This window comes from Orcinus orca, chromosome 6 (assembly GCF_937001465.1).
Source record: "Orcinus orca chromosome 6, mOrcOrc1.1, whole genome shotgun sequence".
NCBI lineage: Eukaryota > Metazoa > Chordata > Mammalia > Artiodactyla > Delphinidae > Orcinus > Orcinus orca.
Window position 1 is genome coordinate 119,908,040 of NC_064564.1, and position 20,444 is coordinate 119,928,483.

General features: G+C 62.4%; 1 protein-coding gene across 4 annotated transcripts; it reads left to right on the forward strand.

Moving 5' to 3' along the window:
* Positions 1–414: 414 nt before the first annotated feature.
* RABL6 (RAB, member RAS oncogene family like 6) lies at positions 415–20,306 on the forward strand. 4 transcript variants are annotated; one of them, XM_033415261.2, is made up of 16 exons: positions 415–798; positions 6,734–6,868; positions 8,084–8,131; positions 10,398–10,450; positions 11,392–11,483; positions 11,613–11,753; positions 12,309–12,414; positions 13,885–13,988; positions 16,075–16,394; positions 16,622–16,772; positions 17,422–17,475; positions 17,660–17,872; positions 17,954–18,176; positions 18,533–18,704; positions 19,483–19,541; positions 19,650–20,306. In XM_033415261.2, the coding sequence occupies exons 1-16, from the start codon at positions 669–671 to the stop codon at positions 19,839–19,841; spliced, it is 2,193 nt and encodes a 730-aa protein (XP_033271152.1). In that variant the 5' UTR covers positions 415–668; the 3' UTR covers positions 19,842–20,306. The 4 variants fall into 4 exon arrangements, with proteins under 4 accessions (XP_033271152.1, XP_004285019.1, XP_049566634.1 ...); XM_049710677.1 differs by lacking the exon at positions 415–798 and adding an exon at positions 835–989; XM_004284971.4 differs by lacking the exon at positions 17,422–17,475 and having other exon boundaries at positions 417–798.
* The last annotated feature ends 138 nt before the right edge of the window (positions 20,307–20,444 follow it).

The following is a 20,444-nucleotide window of genomic DNA, read 5'->3' on the forward strand; positions in this document are numbered from 1 at the left end:
GAAGAGGAAGAACCCGCCTCGCCAGCACACCCCGCCCCCATGCTGTCATTGGTTACACAAATAAACAATTTTCCAGGACTGCGGGGCACCTGAGGGGACGCAGATGTGGGGGACAGCGTTGGGAAGTCTGCGGCGAAGTGGGGTGCTCGGTGTGGATCTGGGCCCGAGGGTGCAGGGGGTAAGAGTGAGTAGGGGGTCCGGGCGGGGATGCGGACGGGGGTCTGAGCTGAGCTGAAACCCTGGGGGCAGTTCGTAAGGCGGGACTGCGGAGTCCAAAGCCCCGCACCTACACCGCCCGGCTCAAGAGCGCACCTCCGCGCGCCACACGCCCGTGGCCCTCGCGGCGCCCCGTAGGCGCGCGCCCCGAGACCGCAGCGCTCTGCGCACGCGCACCCCTCCGCGCGCCGCACTCCTGTGGCCCTCGCGGAGCCCCGTAGCCGCGCGCCCCGCCGAGCCGGCGCCAAGATGGCGGCGCTGACGAGTGCGGAGCGGCCGCGCCGGGCTCCGCGGGGGACGAAGCTGATCCTCCGCGGCTGAGCCCCTGAGCCGCCCTCGAGGCAGGCGCCCAGTCGCCGGGGCCCGGGACATGGTGCGATCCGCGCCGCGCAGCCGCCGCCGCTGCCGCTGAACTCGGGAGCCGCGCCGGGCTCGGACGTGGGAGCGGGAAGATGTTTTCCGCGCTCAAGAAGCTGGTGGGGTCGGAGCAGGCTCCGGGCCGCGACAAGAACATCCCGGCTGGGCTGCAGTCCATGAACCAGGCGCTGCAGAGGCGCTTCGCCAAGGGGGTGCAGTACAACAGTGAGTGTAGCCCGGCGTGGGGTTCCTGCGGGGGCACGTGGAAAGTGGGGGCACGGGTGCAGCGGGCGCCGTCCCGCGGGGTCCGCAGGCCCCAGCCGCGCCGTCCAGGACTTGTGGTAACCGGGGCGGGCCTCGCCCGGGAAGCGCTGGGGGACCCGTCGCGCTCCGAGGGCCTCGCCGTCTGTGTGCAGGTGAGCTGAGCCCTTACCTGTGCCGGGCACGTTGCGGGTGCCCCAGGGGCGTTCCCTTGGGGTTGGGAGGTGATGCGGGCCGGAGAGGAGGTCCTAGAGGACCCCAAGGCCAGAAGGTGGAGTCCTCGGCCCGCGGCGCTCCCCTCTGACCTGTGGGTCATTCCCGAGGAATGCTGGCACGGTGGGACATTCGAGTGAAATTGGTCTAGGCGGTTCCTGGTGCGTCTGCGGTACCCTCATTGGCCCAGGTGACCTCGTCTAAGAGGGTTTCTTACATAACGTGGGGAGAGTCTGTGGTGTATGACGCTTCTTAAAGTGGGTGGTGGAGCTCTCCATCCATGAACCGTGGGGTCACCCGCAAGAGAAGAGAGCGGAGGACTCCGCCGTCTTCGGTAGTTTGAGCTATGGGATTTTTCTTTGTAGACTTCGAACCCCGTTTGAAGACGGAATGTCAGCTACACCGCACGTTCTTGCCCCCCCCCCTTTTTTTAAAAAAGAAGCATTTGTAAGGGATATATTTAGAAAAGCTCCAGAAGGCACAGGCTCTTACTCTCTTACTTGTTATTGTAGAGATTTCTTTTCTCCTACGGGAAAGAGGAGTTATTTACCAGATGCCCTGAAAGCCCAGGTCGTTTCCAGTCCTCAGTTATAAATTATGTAAATTGTGTAGCTCCTAGAGGCTGACCGTCCTCTTGACCTCTTTAAAGTTTTTCCATCTTGCTGGCTTTCTGCTAGCGGTATTTAAAGATTTTTTAATGTTGTTCTCTGCTTTTAAATTGTTTTCCTCTTTAAGTATTTCCGTATATTGCTACAAGATACTGGACATTCCTCCCTTTGCTACTTTCAGGGGAGCCTTTCAGTCTCTGTGATGACCCAGATTTTGGTAACAATGTACCATATTAAGAAACTGATTGGAAAGACTTCGGGTTTAAAAGAGGGATCGTTTTGCATGTATTTTAACCAATTTTGTGTGTATTTCTCTCACATTCCAAGAAGAGGATAATAGTAAGTCAAAATACTTATTTACACAAGTCTTTACAATCCACCTTTGGTTCCCTTATTTAATTTTATTATTTATGGTATTATTTTTTAAAACTTAATCTTAGTCCTTTGGAAACTGGACCTGAAAAATGTTCACCTTTGGAAAAGCACTCCCTGGTGGGCACACCCCCTGGTCCTGGGTGGGCGGGAGTAAAAAGTAGAAAGGATGGGGCTTCCCTGGTGGCGCAGTGGTTGAGAGTCCGCCTGCCGATGCAGAGGACACGGGTTCGTGCCCCGGTCCGGGAAGATCCCACATGCCGCGGAGCGGCTGGGCCCGTGAGCCATGGCCGCTGAGCCTGCGCGTCCGGAGCCTGTGCTCCGCAACGGGAGAGGCCACAACAGTGAGAGGCCCGCGTACCGCAAAAAAAAAAAAAAAAAAAAAGTAGAAAGGACATTGGAGTCCTTCCAGAGAAGAGACCCGCCTCAGGAAGTTGGGGGGGGGGCAGATTCTGATCTGGAACAAAATGAATGAAAGGTGGTGCAGTTGAGAGAAACGGGGTGCTGTGCCCACAGGACATTTCAGGGTGATGCTGCCCCTGTAGTTGGCTAATACTGCAATTTTGAAACTTTAAAATTTTTTTATTAGTCAGTAGAATAGAACATTTCTAATATTTATTTCCCAAAACATCTTACTTAGGAGAGCAAACCAGCAATATGACAGTTATAGACTCAGGACTTTTATGGGTAAGAATTGATGATTGTCTCTTACAGAACCTTGTCCTCCTGGGGCAGATAAGTCGTTTTCTTTTAAATTGCTGCGACGATGAGAAGTGACACCCATGCAGAGTCCCAGCATACACATCCCGTTTAGAATCAAAACCCAAATGAGACATTGGACGTTGTCCATGGTTTGGAAGTCATTCGCGTGTTAAGTGGAAGGATGCTACCTGTGTTGGTCTGCTCTTTCTACCCGTGTTGGGTCCAGTGAGGAGGCCCGGTCTTGTGCGTTTCGTCCAGAGTGCCCTTGCTCCGGGCTGCATTCCTTACTGAGAAAGTCTCCAGACGCTGGGACAGCCAGAGTCCTGGCCAGTCGGATTTCAGTGCTAGAACTTAAAATGGAGTTAAACACCTCCTTGCCAAGAAACCTTTGAAAGGCTGGTTTCTGGGTAAGAGAGCTTTTTCTTTCAGAAATAAACAGCTGTGTTTGGCAAACTATTTGACCTGCCCCAGCAGGGCCGATTTGCAAATTCCCGAGCCTTTGCTGCCCGTGATCTGCCACGTTTTCATTTATAGGTTTTCCTTCCCTAGCGTTCATTTACTTAGCAAATATTTACTGAGCGTAGATCAGTGAAAACCCAGACGGCAGTCTCTGCCTTGTGGAGCTTCCATTCTAGTGGGGGTGGAAAGGCAGACTGTGGGCACTAAGCATGATGAGGCGGTAACCATATCACCCATCTGAAGGGTGGAGGAACGGAGCAGGGTGGGGGCTGGGGTTGGGACTTTACGTAGAAAGTCAGAGCGGGCCTCGTGGAGAAGGGCCGAGGGGTCACAGCGGAGCGAGATCAGGAGAGAAGCACGGGGGGCCAAGCCGCAGAAGTGCGGCCCTCACACCGTCCTGGGGACTCTGTGAACGGGACACCTCAGAGGGCTCTGAGCAGAGGAGCCACTGCTGCGGTGGGGGTGAGGGGCTGCCCAGGAGGAGGTGGCCAGCTGGGCGTGTGTCTAGTGACCCCTGCTGGTGGTACGGAGAAAGGGCATCGCTGGATTTCAGTTGTGCCTCCTGCGGAGTGATTGATTGCATCATTTGCATCCAAGATAAAGCACTTTTTTTTGTTGCATGAAAACACAAAAACGAGATTCCCTGTCTTGCAGGAAATGTGTGGCCGTGTGAGTGAATTACTGTTGAATCGGAGTAGAAGAGATTCTTGGGTCTTCTGCGTTGTAGTTTTACTTAGAATAAAAGAAAAGACGTAGAATAGAAATAGAGTTATTCTGTTTAGTAAAACGCCTGGCGTAAAGCGCCACGTGCTTCCTAAGTAAGGGCTCCTCATCGCTTCTTGGGAGAATCTTAATTACAGGTTTTTCAGTGGATCACTTATTTAACTTATCTGAGCCAGTGTCCAAGGTTCTGAGATTGATTGGACTTTTTAATTTAAAAGTAGAGGCCAATTCCTTTTTTTAATGGATGAAAGCAGGTCATTTTATTTATTTCTGACGTTGTACGGTTTCTTCTAATTAACTTTTTTGAAGAGTAAATTTCAAATTTTAAAAGGATTTCAGTTGAAGAGAGAGAAAATTAAGATTTTTCATTCTCAAACCAGAATAGAAAACAAATATCAATACATGTTAAAATTGGTAAAGATATAAAAGAAGGAAGTAGTTCTAAGATTATATCAAGACTCTGGACTGACAAGCCGTGTTTGAAAAAAGAACCAAAGAGACTCTCCAGAAATGAAAGAGCACGGTCACGCAAACAAAAAGCCGGCAGGTGGGCGAGGCAGCGTAATAGCTGAAGGTGGAGTTGGCACCTGGCAGGGGGATGCGGGCCCAGAACTGAGCGATGCCCACACACATGTGATCTGAGTCTCAAAAGGAAAGAATAGCAGGGGTGGAGAAGAGGTAGTTACTGCAGAAATGCAGGCTAGGACTTCCCGGAGTTCCCGGAGTACGTGAAACTCCAAGAAACCCAAGGCCAGGGCTTTCAGACTCCCAGAGTTGGACACATCATGGGAATTTCAGGACAGCAAAGTCAAAGAGGAGAATTGTAGAAGCGACCAGTGCAAGCAGAGGGACAGCCAGGAGCCTGACAACACGCCGACAGTGATGGTGTGGAGACGTTCCTGTGGGGAAATCCTGGTCGGCCTAGAAATCTACGCCAAGTGAGTGAGTGCGATTAAGCCCCTCTCGGTCTAAGCTGGACAGTTTCTGTGCGAAGGTTCCTGCTGAAATAAGTCCCGGAGGAGGTACTCCAGACAGATGGAGAGGGAGCTCGGGAGATGGAGGAGGTTTGCAAGGCACAGGTCAGCACGGAAATGGGTGAACAAGCACCATGACTACCGTGGGGAACGCAGGAGGAGCCAGACGCTAGCAATCAGCGTGTAACCCACGATGGCGCTGACCAGAGTGTGTTTACGTGGGAGCGAAGGACACGTGTTAACTTCAGGCTTCACTGCAGCAAAGGTGTGTGTTAAAGATTTAAGAAAAGAAACAGATCTCAAACCCTCCAAATAAATACCAGGCAAAAGGGGAATTAAAAAAACCCTCGCCCAACATGAAAGAGGCAGAAAAGAGGGGAGGGAGCCCCGGCAGTGACTGGAAATGACCGCACGTGGCGGAGGGGGTTACCCGCCGCTGTTGGCAACCAGGGAATGTGAACAGGCAGATGCACCAGTGAAAGAGAGACTGCGATTTGATTTCTTTCTGGCTGTGTGATGTGTAAGAGACACGTCCAACACACGATGGCATAGAAAGGTTGAAAGCAGGGTCGTGGAACCACGCGGTGGGTCAGTATCAGCCACGAGGAAGCCGCACCCGTGGGGTCCTCGTGCCGGAGCTGTGGAGACTCACGCTGGGCGCAGGTCAGACAGCCGGCCGGGCGAGAGCAAGACTCAGTGAAGAGCAGGCGTCTGCGCCCAGCCCCGCTCACACCAAGGAGCGTTCCTAAAACCGACAGTCCGAGCAGACCCCGAGGGTATGTGCCACGAAACCACATTCTGCGGCCACAGTGAGCCAAACTGGATGGGAATCACAAAAGAGGACAGCTTTTCGGGGGAAACTTAGAAATATTTCTAAGCAATTTATGGGTCAGAGGAGTATCTGTAATGCAGTGACAATGAACAGCCCACACACTTGTGCTGGTCGACCCGAGAGTACGGTGTGAAACCCAGGAGAAGAACAGGAGAAACCTCAAGAAAGAAAGGAAGTAAACGACAAAGAAAAACGCAGGAGCAAGTGGTTTCTAAGAAGGGTCAGTGGAGGCGTCCAGCAAAACACACAGGGTGTGTGTGCGTGACCGGTCAAGTAGACGAGCCTCTGGGAAGGTTAATTAAAAAGACAAAACAAATATCAGGGAGGATGAAGAGTACGCAGCAGCAACCACGAAGCCTAGAACATAAGATGTCACGGATGACTTTGTGCCAGACATTGAAAACTTAGAAGACGGCGCCCTACAGGACGACCGGGTGAGAAACACGGAGTCCACGCCGGCCCTGCCCGGTGCCCGGTGCCAGTGGGGGAGACGCTGCCCCCAGCCCTCCACGTGCACACGCTCCTAAACACCGGCTGAGCAAGCAGAGTAGAATCCAGGTTTCCTGTTGTCATCCAGATGTGGTCTTGAGGAGCCCTGCGTCCTGCAGAATCCTGCCCCGAAGATGCCAGGGCTCTGGGAAAGGAGGGTGAGAGCGGACGTGGGAACCGTGGGGCCTGCAGAGGTGAGCACAGCCTGCCCCAACCTGCCCCACAGGCACCCAGCTCTGGAGCACTGCGTTCCCGAGTGCAGAGTCCCGAGGTCGACCACCTGCCCCGGAGGAAGTCCGTCGGGGGCCTGGGGGAGAGCAGGGCTGCCGGTGCCCCGAGGGAGCGAGCGTGTGCCCACGGCCTCGTCCCTCCGGGGGCTCCCGGCCAGCCCACCTCACCCAGCTCTCCTGGCTCGCCAGCCACACTGGCCACGTCTGTGCACGAGAAGCCATGCGTGGACCCGCTCGGGGGATGAAAGTTTGCCTTTTGCCTTGACTGTCTGCCTCATCTGTGCTTTCTCCCCGCAGTGAAGATCGTGATCCGAGGGGACAGGAACACGGGCAAGACAGCCCTGTGGCACCGGCTGCAGGGCAAGAAGTTCGTGGAGGAGTACATCCCCACGCAGGAGATCCAGGTCACCAGCATCCACTGGAGCTACAAAAGTGAGGCGGCGGGGGGGGGGGGGGGGGGGGGCGGGGCCTGCAGTGTAGGGCCTTCCTCCCGTCGCCCGCCCCCAGCCTGGGGTCGTCCCAGGAACACCGCACACGCGTGAACTCGGGGGCTCATCAGAGCCGCTTTGGGGTGGCCCTGAAGTCCCCTGTCCTGTGGGAGACTCGGTCCACCTCCCAGGGGCAGAGCCTCCGGGCAGGGAGCATCCCGGCCACAGCGCGTGCTGGACCGCGGCAGACAGAGGCCCCTTGGGCCTTGGAGCCCGGCTCTCGGCGGCAGTTGTGAGGTGCCGTCCCCACGGGGTCCTGGGAGGGCGTTTGTTGGCGAGGCTGCCTGATGGGCAGAACACACCTGGCGGCCACCCGGCCGGAGGCAGAATGGCAGCACCTCCACTCCGTGCCTGGGGACAGCGGCCACGGGGCGCCCTGCTGGGAGGGAGAGAATCCACTCTGCGTGCCCAGGAGCCAGAAAGCAAAAGCCCTTTGAGCCATTTTAAACATTCCTTTCCGTTGAAAAAAAAAATCCAGCGGGCCAACAGCAGGGCACACGGGCCTTTGTACAAGTTCCGACTCGCTCCTGGGGACGGCCAGGCCGCGACGTAGGACAGCTGTGTGCATTCGTGCTGCCCTGCCCACCAGCTGCACAGGGAAGCCTCCCCCCCAGGGCACCCCTTCCCGGTCTGGGTGAAGTTGGCGGGGACAGCGCACTTCTTGTGCCCTGCAGCTCGGTGGCAGGAGCCCGGCAGGTGCCCGGCAGTTCCCCGCCTCTCCCCTTTCCCCACGGAATCCCTGGGGTGGTGGGTGGACCCGCTGACGGCCCGGGCACGTGCACAGACCCTGACGCCAGACTGGCCCATCCCAGAGCCTGCTGCCCTGGCCCCCTGCAAGCAGCGGAGCAGAGGCTTCTGCCAAGGAGCAGGGCACTGGGCCTTCCCGCAGAAGCCGGGGGCCAGCGGGGGCTGGGTTCAGGCTGGGGGCGAGCCTGCCCCAGGGACCCTTCGGGATACGGGGTCGTGTCAGCGGAGGAGGTGTCCAGATTGCTCCCTGCCTTCCAGGGAGGGGGTGTCCTGGGCACAGCACCCGCCAGCCTGGGCGGGAGCAGGGGCCCTTGGGGAGGCACCGAGCGGGGACAGTGACATCCGCGCGGCCCATCTGTGAAACCGGCAGTTCACACTGGTTGCTCATCTTACTGTTTCCCCCCTATTCTAGCCACTGACGATATCGTGAAAGTTGAAGTCTGGGATGTGGTTGACAAAGGTAAGTCAGATCCTTGTACGAGTGTGCTTTTCTCTTTCAAGCTTTGCTTGTGCTGTGGAGGAGAACAGCTGTCCTCTCTCCCTCGCTGGCGGCCCCTCCTCTGCCGCCTCCTGGCGCCTCGTTCCCTTGACTCTGGTTCCTGGGCACAGGGGCCATCGGAGGCCTGGCTCTGCTGAGCGTGCCGTCGGGCTCCGGGTGTGTGGTCCAGGATGGAGCGCCCGGTGCTGACCAGTCGGGGCACTGTGGTCTTTGCTCTTGAAACACCTGTTCCAGCCACTTGAGCTGAGCACGTGGCCATGGAGGGTAGACAGGACCACACCCAGAGGTTCTGTGGGGCTGTTCAGGGAGCCCTTCCTGCAGCACCATGGGTGTGGCAGCCCACTTGTTCCTGCCCCTGGGCCCAGGGCCAAGGGTCCTTGGCTTCTGAGGTGGCTTGAGCTTTCGGGGACCCCAGCACGCACACAGACCCCAAACGGCCGTGCCTGTGTGCAGCAGGCGGGCCGGGGTGGGGGCGTGGCACGTTCGCCGCCAGCGTCTCATCCCATTCATCTCCTCCTCGCACACAGGCCACAGGCCCCTCCTGTGTGATGCTCGTGTTCCTTCCTGGGGCCAGTGCCCTGTGCACACCGTGGTCTGGCCTCGCAGGTTTGACCTCCGACCCCCAGGCCCGGCCTCGGACCCCGCAGGCCTGCTATAGCTCCTCCCGTCCTTCAGGGACAATGGGACGTTGTCTTCTACGAGCTTGTGATTTCTGGTGCAGGACACGCACTCTCTCCTACACCACGTTCTTTGGAGGTGGGTTTGGGTCCCGAGGACCCATCGAGCCAGGTGAGGACGCTGCTGCCCTGAGCCCGAGCGCCATGCTGGGGCTACTGCCCCCAGGATGCCTTAAACCCCACAGGGCCTGGAGGGGCCTCGTGCTCCAGAGCGTGCTTGCACTGCGTCCTGTGTGCGTGTGGCCGGGTAGCACTAGGAAGCAGCCCCTTGCAGCCCAGCCGCCATCCCAGATGTGAGGGGGAGCCGTCGCTCGGGCCAGGCTGCCCTCCGTGCCCCAGCACATCCCGCACCCCTGCCCCGCGTGCCTGGCTCCGACTCCCTGGGTCTGCACTCATTCGGGACAGGATGCACATGTCCAGAATGGGCTGTGTCTTTGCTGACGGGACCCCTTCCATGCAGCAGCATGTCGTGTCTTCAGTGGGGGGAACGGCCTCATGGTACAGAGGCAGGCACTGCCCTGTTCTGGGAACCTCCGAGCACCCCACTTCCCGCCCATGGAAGGGCAGTGATGGGCTGGCCACAGTTCCCTGGGTGGCTGTTCACCACAGAGCTCCTTGCGGCGTGGAGAGGAGGCTTGCTCGTGTGCTGGTGGCCAGGGGCAGGGGCAGCATTCCGTATGAGCGTCCAGCATCCCCACGGCTCCGTCATCTGGTGTCATCTGCAGAGTGGGGAGGAAACGTGCCTTCTCTACCACCCTGACTGGTCCCCTGTTGGACACGGTCCGAGGCTCGTCCACAGCAGCAAAGGGCATCGAGTTGGAGGGGGGTGGCAGCGGCTGAGAAATGGTGCCCCTCGTGGCGGGCGTGGGCGCGGCGTAACTCTGGCTGCCCGGCCCTCCTCCCAGGAGCACCGGCCCAGGTTCCGCTCTGCTCGCAGCTGGGTGGTGGTGGCACGTCCTGGGCTTTGGCCACACCTGTCGGCAGTCGTGGTGCTCGGGCCTCGACCCCATGGCCCCAGGCATCCACTGGGAGGGCGCGAGGTGGCCAGCGTCTGTTGAGCTGGGGCACCTCCAGAGACGGGACCAGAGGGTGGTGAGAGGTTCTGGGAGAGGCTGTGGAAGAGGCAGAGGGCGGCCTTCTAATAAACGAACCCCGGCTTGTTGGTTTCACCTAGCCCGCTGCTCTGAGACTGAGGGCCCCAGGACCCTAGGGTGACGAGTGGTCCTTTCTCCCCTGTCAGAAATGTCTGAGATGGAGGGAAGGGAGGCTGGGCATGGGAGCTCTTACTGCTCAGGTGGTTCCACGGCTTCCTGGCCCCAAGCCCAGCTCGTCCACCCTCAGCACCGGCTCAGGGAGCCTCCGTGGCCTCCCTGGGGTCCTGGCCATGTCCTGCCCTAGGGTCCCGGCGGCTCCAACCCCAGCCCATAAGGCACCTACTGGAGGCGGGGGCAGGGGCATGGGGGGCAGTGGGACACAAGGAGGGGCTGCTGCCCCCTCAGGCCATCCTTGGGCCCAGCATTTCCACCCGTGACTTTGTGTCTTTTCTTAAGGAAAATGCAAGAAGCGAGGCGATGCCTTGAAGATGGAGAATGAGCCCCAGGAGGTGAGCTGCGCCTGCTCCCACGTGGCCCACTCTTTCGGGTGGGGGGTTGTGAGCAGGCATCTGTTCTTCAGACCCCTCTGCCTCCCACCTGGCCTGGCCCTCCTGAGGACTCCGTCTGTGGCGGTGGACTCAGGTGCACTCAGTGGCCACTCCCGTGCTGCCCTTGGTCGCGTTGGGGTGGCTGGGGTCACCTGAGCTGCTGCTCTGTGTCAGGGATGCCCGCCAGACCCTACTCGGAGTTGGGGTGACCTGAGAGGTATTTAGGTGAAGTGGCCAAATTTTATATCCGTGTTACAAAGGCCTCAGCCATTAAAAGCATAGGCACACCTTCAGGTGTGGCCCCAGGCACACGTGGGCATGAGTGTGGCTCCGAGAGGGCTCTCACCACGGCCGCCACCTCGACACAAAGAATTCAGGGGCCAGCTGCAAAGCTTTCTGACGGCTTCCAAGGGCCCTTCTCTCCGGGTCCTCCTGTCCGTAGACGGCCTCCTGACGGCGGGCAGCCTTTAGGGTTCCCTTTTAGGTTAGGAAGATCCAGTGACCGCCTGGCCCAGGTCTGTGTGGTCTTTGTGGGCATGTTGCCACCGCCCCCAGCACTGCAGCCTCCCTGGTGTGTGTGCTCTGGAAGGTTCTCTGGGACATGCATCGTCAGCTGTGCGACGCATTTCTTCAGCTCAGTTGTCCCAGAGTGGAGCGTCTGTGAGCCCCAAGGTCGGGACGCTGCCTATGGCCAATGCGGAAGACCCTCAGCTGAGGGCAGGCACGGTGTGGCCTCCACCCCAGATAACCTTGCGTCTATGTTTCTTTTTCCCAAAATGAAAATAGCCATTGTCTTTTCAGTTGTAAAAGTCCTGTTCAGCCTTTCCCAGGAGCTGGCGGGTGCTCGCCTGTGGGACCTGGCCTGGGGCACCGTCTCTGAGGCCCGATTCCCCCATCCCTAGGCGGAGTCCGAGATGGCCCTGGATGCCGAGTTCCTGGACGTGTACAAGAACTGCAACGGGGTGGTCATGATGTTCGACATCACCAAGCAGTGGTGAGGGCGCTGGCCCACTCAGTGCTTCTTGAGGGCTGGCCGTGGGCAGTGTGCATGCTGGCCATTCAGCCACGCTGTTCCCTGGGGGCGGAAGCTAAGGCGGGTCTCTCCCCACATGCGCCTCCCAAGGACCTTCAACTACATTCTCCGGGAGCTTCCCAAAGTGCCAACGCACGTGCCTGTGTGCGTGCTGGGGAACTACCGCGACATGGGCGAGCACCGCGTCATCCTGCCCGACGACGCGCGAGACTTCATCGACAACCTGGACAGGTGGGTGCCAGCTCGCAGGCGCGGCTGCTGCGGTCGGCCTGTCCGCCTGGGACGCTCCTGCTTGCGCCCTCCTCTGCCTCGAGCCCTGGCCGCCCACCCAGCTGCACGGCCCCGGGTCCCCAGGTGCGCCAGCTCCCCCGGCTTCCCTGCCCCGCCTGGCCCGCACCCTGCCCCTCCGGGATGGGGACGCAGACCTGGAGGGCGGGGTGTGGGTGGGCACCTGGCTTCCTGGCACCGAGCAGTCCCAGGTGCCAGGTGGGGGCGGCCTCCCTCCATCTCTGAGGCCGGGGCCGGGCACTGGGGATGGTGCCTCGAGGTCCTGCCGGGCAGGCAGGCAGCATCTTCCTGGTCCAGGCATCCCCTGGTGGGCGCCCGGCTAGGCAGAGCCCTCTGAACTTCAGGTCTCCGCCTGTGGACCATGAGCCCGTCACCCACAGGAGGCGACTCAGCCCTGCAAGGGGGTGCTGGCGCCAAGGGTGGCCCGGCCCGGAGGGGCCAGGCCAGGCTGCCCGCTGCCACCACCGTGTCTCATGTCTCCGTGCTTTTCACGAACAGGCCCCCAGGGTCTTCTTACTTCCGCTACGCCGAGTCCTCCATGAAGAACAGCTTCGGGCTCAAGTACCTGCACAGGTTCTTCAACATCCCATTCCTGCAGCTCCAGGTGAGCCCTGCTGGCAGGGTGCAGGGGGTGGGGCTTGATCTGCCAGGGCCGCTGTGGCGCAGGGACGGGGCCCGAGCGGGCGGGCAGCTTGGTGGTTTGGTTGGAGCGAGGCCGTCAGTTAGGATGCCGTGTGCGGATGCTGGCGGCCCCTGGGTGGCCCACCCTGTCCCCTCCCCTTGCCTGGTGGTCTGGGACCTGGGCCTTTCTGGAGCCACGGACCCACCAGCTGCGGGAGAACATGGGTGTCCTTGCGTGTTCTTCCCGGGAGCTGCGACCCTCTGCGCTGACCCCTGCTGGGGCCCTCGTGTGTCCGTCCTCACCGAGGAGGTGCACTCGGCCCCGGCACCCAGATCAGGACGCCTCGGATCCTCCCTGTGGCCGTGCCGCTGTGTCCCCGCTGTGGACCTGGCCCCTCTCTGGCGACAGGTGCCGTGATGGGCCCGAGAAGCCCCTGCCTCGGGCCCCTGCCTACTGTGCAGCCCTTTGCTCTTGGTGTTATTGACCTTCGTATTTGGGAACAGTTGTCGGTTTGCAGAGGGCGCAGAGGGTTCCGTGCCCCGGTTCAGTTCCCCGATTGCAGCCTCATGTTCCCACGTGTTCCCATCAAGACCACAGAACCAGGCTTTGTCGGCACCTCCCGCCGGCCCTCTGTCCTGGGCCCCACCCAGCCCACCCCACACGTGCCGGTCACTCTTCCGCGGCTGCGCTGGGCTGTGACAGTGCTTCAGACGTGCCTGGCTCAGGGTCTATCTGACCTCAGATGGGCGATGGGCTTTTGTGCGCGAGACCCCAGAGGTGACTGCCCTGCTCATCACATGGCGGGGCACGTGTCACCCACACGGCTTGTCACTGGGACGTTGACCCGTGGCCCTTCTCCAGAAGGATGTGGAACTTACGCGGGCGAGCGGCTCTTTCCTTTCCTCTCGCCTTCTTTTGACGGGATGAGGCCTCTGCAGGCCAGGGCGGCGGGCGTTTTCAGGGTGTCCAGACCTCGCAGACGTGCTGGCCACCCTTTCCTGGGTGTTGATCCTCGTCGCCTGAAGGAGTCCCTTTCATTTTCTGTCCAAGTAAAACGTGCACACAAATCGCAGGAAAACGCCCGCAGCGCGGGTTGGGGGGTGGCATCGGGCAGGATGGAAGCTGGAAGCCACTGCTGGTCCTGAGCCTGGGGCTGGCAGGAAGCGCGTGGTTTTCAGCAAGTGTTGGGGCTTCTTACACTTTAGGGTACCTTGTGTGAACAGGGCGCTGTCTCTCTGGGCGGTTCGCTCGCATCACGACCTCTGCCCCTGGAGCCCTGCAGAGCAGCCGAGGCATCATGCCCCCCTGGGCGAGGCCGTGCGGGCTCCCGGCTCCAGGCACTCAGCTTCAGGTGGTTTTGTCCATCAAGGGCCCGCCGAGAGGGGCGCCAGGCTGAAGGGGTGGCTCACCGCAGCGACGGTCCCGGCTCAGGTGTCTGCTTCCTTTCTGTAGAGAGAGACGCTGCTGCGGCAGCTGGAGACGAACCAGCTGGACATCGATGCCACGCTGGAGGAGTTGTCCGTGCAGCAGGAGACCGAGGACCAGAACTACGACATGTATGTCGGCCGCGGCTGCCCTCAGCATTTAGACCCTGCAGGCGGGGCTCTGTGGGCAGGTGGCACGTGCACCCTGTGGGCCAGGCCTCCCTCTGAGCTCGGGTGTGCGCTCAGCGGGCCCGCAGCCTGAGTGCCACCCACCCGGGTAGATCTGTCCGCGTGGAGGTGTGTTGCTCAAAGAAATGGAGTCATTTCAGCTTTGAATGTGGTCCAGGCCCCATGGGAAGGGGGCGAGGGTGGCTCTCTCCACGCTGTCAGGCCTCGGCTCTTCTTGGGAAGCAGATACCGGGCTCCTGCTGGCCCTGAGGATGTGAGGTTGGACACCCCAGGGCCCTGCCGCCCCCGCCCACTGAGCACTTCGGGCCCGGCCTGCTTTAACCGGGTGTGACGGGCACACAGCGTGGCCGGCAGTTCACGGAGGTGCTTCTGCAGCTGCTGCCCTCAGACAGCTGCGTGCCTTGCGGGGGTGGAGGGAACACGGCGTGCGGGCCCGGTGCGGCTGTAGGCGCTCTAGCTCTAGCTCTGCCTCTGTCCAGACCGGCCCGCCTGTCGGCCACCTGGCATGCAGAAGGGGGAGCCGCTGACCCGGCCACGTGTCCACCGCAGGCCCCAGCAAGACCGGCCACCCTGGCGTTTTCCAGCCGAGGCCCCGTCCCTGTTTTGACATAGGTTTCCGAGGTTGATGCCAGTGGAGAGAGCTCCTTGACCTTGGGAAGGCGTGTTGGGTGGGAACGAAATCTCCTGGCCCTTGATAGTGGAGGAAGGGGCGTTGTCCTGCCACTTCCAACAGGACGGCCGAGCGGGCGGGGAGCAGCCCCCGGGCAGGCCCTCCTCTGCCCTCGCAGGGTCTTGGGGCGCCCAGAGCAGGTAGCAGGCCCGTCCGCCTTCCACAGCTCGTGGGGGAAGGCCTAACCCTGAACCACCCCTAAAAACAGGTGCTTCCTTTGTTTTGTTGAATTATCCAAATGTTGGGGCTGGGGGGTGGGGCGCAGGCTGCTGCCCCACCTGTGCTCACGGCCTGGAGCACGGGCTCTGGCTGTGGCCCAGGCAGGACCCTCGCACCTCCCAGCTGCCCCAGAGGGACTCGAGGAAGGGCCTTTGGGTCTCCCGAGAAAGATCCAGCTGCTGGTCCTGGAACAGCGAGAGGGGGGGCAGCAGGAGTTATTCTTGCGGGGGGGGTTCACCTGCTCCGTCTGCCAGGCTGGCCTCTCTGTGGATGCCACCCTGGGGCTGACCAGCTCCTGCAAGGTGTCCTCTGACGGAGAGCTTGGGCGCCCGGCGTCACCAAGCATAGGGTCCCTGGGGAGGTGGCATCTGGAGCCTCCCCACAGCGTCCGTCCCCAGCCAGCCCCCGGGACCAGGCCATTGGAAGAAGGCGGCACCATGGGGGGGCTCGGCTGTGGTGTCCCTGTGACCTCCCCTGAGCAGCTGGGGGACCGGACGAGGTCTGGGGCGGATCCGCTCCCAGCCTGCGCCAGGACCCAGTGCCTTGCCCGTCCTTCCTCCCACCCCCCACCCCCTCACCCAAATACCAACCTAGAGGTGAGGCCGGCCGGCCCGGACACCCCAGCCCCCTGGGACCCCGGCCCACAAGCACAGGCCGGCTCTCCATTCCACACCTTCTGTTTGAAAGCCCACCCCACGGGAGGAGGGCCCTGCTACAGGCCTAGGTGACACCAGGGTCCTCAGCCAGTGGGACGGTCGGGCCCAGGCTGCCCGGGTCTAGGCCCCTCCCTGTCTGGGAGGGTTGCAGCCTGTCCCTGTAGGTGGGTTCTAGAAACAGGGTCAGGGGGCATAGGGCGGGGGCACAGCGAAGCCTGCCTGTCTGCACACGCGCACCCTTCTCCTTTCGGGAAGAGACTCCCAGCCAGTGTTTGTGTTCGCACCTGTCACTCCCCGCCCTGGGGGCGCTTGCAGTGTTTGCCACCAGCCTGCGCTGGGAAACCTGGAAAGGCAGGTAGGGGCTCTGAGCCTGAGAGCGGGGACACCCCGTCCCCACCAGCACAGCAGCAGCAGCCTCTGAGGAGCCTCAGAGGAGGAGGCGTGGGGAGGTGGCTTTCTCACCCCTTGCCCTGTTTGCCCCCAGCTTCCTCGAGATGATGGAGGCCCGCAGCCGTGGCCACGCGTCCCCGCTGGCCACCAACGGGCAGAGTCCATCCTCGGGCTCCCCATCTCCTGTGGTGCCTCTGAGTGCAGTGTCCACGGGGAGCTCCAGCCCCAGCACACCCCAGCCGGCTCCGCAGCCGCCCCTCCAGGCCCCCTCGGCTTGCCCGGGGGCCCCCTGCCCCTCGGAGGCGCCGCCAGCCCCCGCACACCCCCTGGTCCCCGCGGCACCCCCGCGGCGCAGCATCATCTCGCGGCTGTTCGGGACCTCGCCGGCGGCCGAGGTGGCCCCTTCACCCCCAGGTAGGCCCCAGAAGCAGCCCTCGGGAGGTGGGCACAGGCATCCCAAGTGGGGCACAGCCCTGTCTCCCTGGCCACGGGAGCCCTTGCCGGCCAGGATGGGGTCCCCCTTCTTCCTGCTGGGCAGGCAGCCGCACAGCCTAGCCACACAGCATCCTGCTTGTGGCCCAGCCTGGGGTGGACCCGGCTGGGCTGGGCGCTGGGCAAGAGTTGGTGCCTGCTGTCCACAGAGCCGGCCCCAGCTTCAGAGGCCCCAGCAAGAGTCCAGAACGTGGAGGACTTTGTTCCTGACGACAGTCTTGACCGCAGCTTCCTGGAGGACGTAGCCCCCCCAAAGGATGAAAAGAAAGTTGGAGCCAAGGTCCCGCAGGACAGTGACAGGTAAGGGCGGGGCCTGGAAGGCAGGCGGGTAGCTGCTGCCGTCCTCAGCCTTGGCCCTCGGCCCGTCAGGTGTGGACTCTGCTGCCTCCCTGGCACTGGGCGGGCGGAGGGGACAGGCACCCCATCTGGGCTCTGGGGACAGAAGCAGAGCTGGGCCTGAGGAGCTGAGGGAAGCGCAGCCTCACACCTGCAGGGAGGGAGCAGGGAGCCGGTGACCCGCCTGTCGGCGGCATCTTCCTGTCAGTGACTTCCTCGGGCTGATGCCACTTGAGAGCCTTGGCTGGGTGGAAGGAGGAACCCTGGGGCCAAAGAGCTGCCCGTCAGCTTCTCCCGCAGCAGGTGGCCGGTCAGGGCCGCACGGGAGAGGCTCGAGGCCCGGCGCACACTCTCCCTTCCCGGTGCCGAGCCCGAGTGAGGCCCGCCGCTCCGCCTCCACCACCACCGCGTGTCCCAAAGTGCAAAATACCAGGCCGAAGCCAGCACTGTGCCCCTGCCAAGGGAGGGCCCCGGCATCACCAAGCCCCTCATCACCCTGGGCCCCACACCCCTCACCCCACTCGCCCCACGGGAGGGCACCCACTTCAGGTGTCCACCCGCGGGCCCCGCCGTGGCTTCCCGCCGCACAGGGGCATCTCTGTCCTCTCCTCAGCCCACCTCACACCTGCTCTCCTGTCGACCTCTGCCACAGCTCTGCTGCAGTGTGGTGGGTCCCCTACAGGGGACAGCCCCCAAGGCCACCCTCGAAGTGCATCCCCCTTTGCTGCGTCCATGCAAGGGTGGACAACCCCGCCGTCAGGGCCCTTGCCTGGCACAGAGCGGCCTGGTGGTGAGGGTGGGCGCTCCGTACCCCACTCGTGACCTCTGACTGCCCTGCCTGTCCTTTGCAGTGATGGGGAGGCCCCAGGAGGGAACCCAATGGTGGCGGGTTTCCAGGACGACGTGGACCTTGAAGATAAGCCGCCTAGTAGGCCCCTGCCCCCCACGGGCCCCATCCCCAGGGAGCACATCACTCTGTCCAGCGAGGAGGAAGAGGTGGCGGCAGGGCGCCACGAGGCCACCGTCCTGGCCCCCCAGAAGTGCTCTGAACCAGGGACCAAACGGTATGTTGGGGGTGGGAAGGAAGGGGTGTCCTGCGGGGGAGGGTAGCCTCAGGCTCCGTGACCCTCCTGTGTGTCCTGCAGTTCCTCCACGAAGGCCTCGAGGCCACACCAGGACGCAGCTCCCAAGGCCACAGAGCCCCACTGGCCAGGCGGCACTGAGGGCTCCTCTCCGGGGCTGGAGGACGGGGGGGATAAGCAGGTGTCATCGGAGAGTGACCCCGAGGGGCCTATTGCCGCCCAGATGCTCTCCTTCGTCATGGACGACCCTGACTTTGAGAGTGACTCAGATGCTCAGCGGAGAGCGGTGAGGACCGATCTTGGCACCACGCTGCCTCCGAGTCCAGGGCGAGTGGTGGGTGGGGAATGGCAGAAAGGCACGGGAGGCACGAGAACGCAGCAGGGGTCTCGCGGGGCGTGAGTCAGGGCAGCCTGGCTGAGCAGGGAGGGCTGCCCCGCAGGGGGCTGCGTGTGCCAGGCCCAGGCTGCCCCCGTTCTGGGGAGGATGTGGTGGGGGGCCTCGGCGTCACGGCTGCCCCGCTTGGGCTGTCGTCACTCTGGGTGAGCCCGTGGTGCGGGGCCGGCGCAGGAGCCTCCTTACGGAGTCATGTGACAGGGAACTGGGGAGGGGCTCAGCGGCCCACCTGCCCGCTCCTTCTCCAGGGTGAGTTCCCGGTGCGAGAGGACCTCTCGGACGTGACGGATGAGGAAGCCGGCCCTGTCCAGCCGACCCCGCCCCCCAAACCCCCTGCCCCCTCCTTCAGACTGAAGAACGACTCGGATCTCTTCGGGTTGGGGCTGGAGAACACAGGCCGCAAGGAGAGCAGCGAGGAAGGTAGCTGCGGGGCGACACGCCTGCCCCTCCCTCCCCATCCAACAGCGTCGGCACTGGTGACTTGTACTGTGTCCCAGCCAGGGGCCATGTTTCTGACCCCCTTACCTGTGCCTTTGAACCTGGGGGCCCCAGAGCACAGGGGCGCAAGCAGCGAGGCCATCCCGCGGGGCCGGAAGCCCAGTCCCTTCTTTTTTCTCTGTCCTGCTTGGGGTCCGGCTGTGTTCTGACGACATCCCAGGCTTTCAGGCCAGGACCAGGCTGGAAGGGTGGGCAGCTGAGGCAGCTGACCGAGTGGCCACAGGGGAGGCGTTTGGCGGCGTGGGCAGCGCTGCCGCAAGCTCTTCTGAGCCCTCAGTCCGGCCCTGCGTTGCTGAGCCCCCATGTGCCCCATGACGACCCTGGCCAGCTCCACCGCTCCCTGCCTCATCCCCAGCCTCCACCCTGGGCAGCTCGAGCCCAGCAGCGTCACCTGGGCCGGTCCTGGAACTGCCTCGTCCCCAAAGTGGGGAGGAAAGGACCTTCCTGGGCCTGTCCTGGTGCTGAAGTGTCGGCCCGTCCACAGGAGCGGCTCCTGTTGCCTTTGTAGCCAGGGCCCCACCCAGACCCAGGGCAGAGGCTTGAGGTGCTGGCTGTTCACTCTGGGCTGTGCTCACACTGGGACCCCGGCTCAGGGCCTCTGCTAGACCCGCCCACTCCCAGGCTCACACCAGTCCGGGAGGCCCGGGGAGGGCCTGGCCTCTGGTCCACGGGGAGCTGAGGCTGCGTCTTATCCGTGCAGATAAGGAGGGCAGGCCTCCCTCGAAGGAGAAGAAGAAGAAGAAGAAGAAGGCCAGAGAGGTACACACGCTCCCTGAGCCCTCCCGGGTGCCCCTGGGCAGCGTGGGCCCCAGGGCGGGCCCAGCTCTCCCAGCCCCCGGGTGACGCTGCACGCCCCCCCACCCCCAGGAGGAAGAGAAGGCCGCGAAGAAGAAGAGCCGGCGGAAGAAGAGCAGGGACCAAGCGGAGGACAAGGATCGGGAGGAGCGGCGGCGGCGGCGGGGCACAGAGAGGCCTGCGGTCGACGAGCTGGAGGCCTTCCTGGGGGGCGGGGCCCCGGGCGGCCACCTCCGCGGGGGCGGCGATTACGAGGAGCTCTAGGCCTGGCGCGCAGACCGCAGGGCGCTCCGCGTGTGCTGGGGGCGCTGGGCCTGCCCTGCGGGGAGGGGCAGCCGGCCCCCAGCGCTTCTCAGGGATGGGACTGAGGCCGAGGAAGCCCGTGAGGCTGTTTGCAGGGTTGGGGCAATGTTCCCGTCGCCTGCCCGGCCCCTGCTTGCCCTCGGCCCGCCGCACGCACTCACCCAGGCCCGCTGCATGCAGCGGCCTCCGCTTCAGCTGCGCCGGCTCTGCAGACCTCTGGTCCCCAGACCCTTGGGGCACCTGTGCGCAGAGGGCAGGTGGCGCTGGCGCGTCTCTGGGGGCAGCTCTTTCCAGGCACGGCGACCGGCTTTGCACCCGCACCTGAGCTCGGGCGTGCGCGGGCCAAGCGGGGAGGCCCACAACACTCGTGTTCTTTTGTTGTCCTTGCGCACCACTCGGACCATAAAGCTCTCCTGTTTTACTGCGCATCTGTGTATGCTGCTGCGGGGCCCCTGCCCGGCTGGGACGGGTCCACCTGCCCCCAGCCCCCGGTCGGCGTGGGTGGGCAGGAAGGTCCTAGCACCCTACCTTCAGGCCCCGGAGCCCTTTTCCCCTGAGGGATGA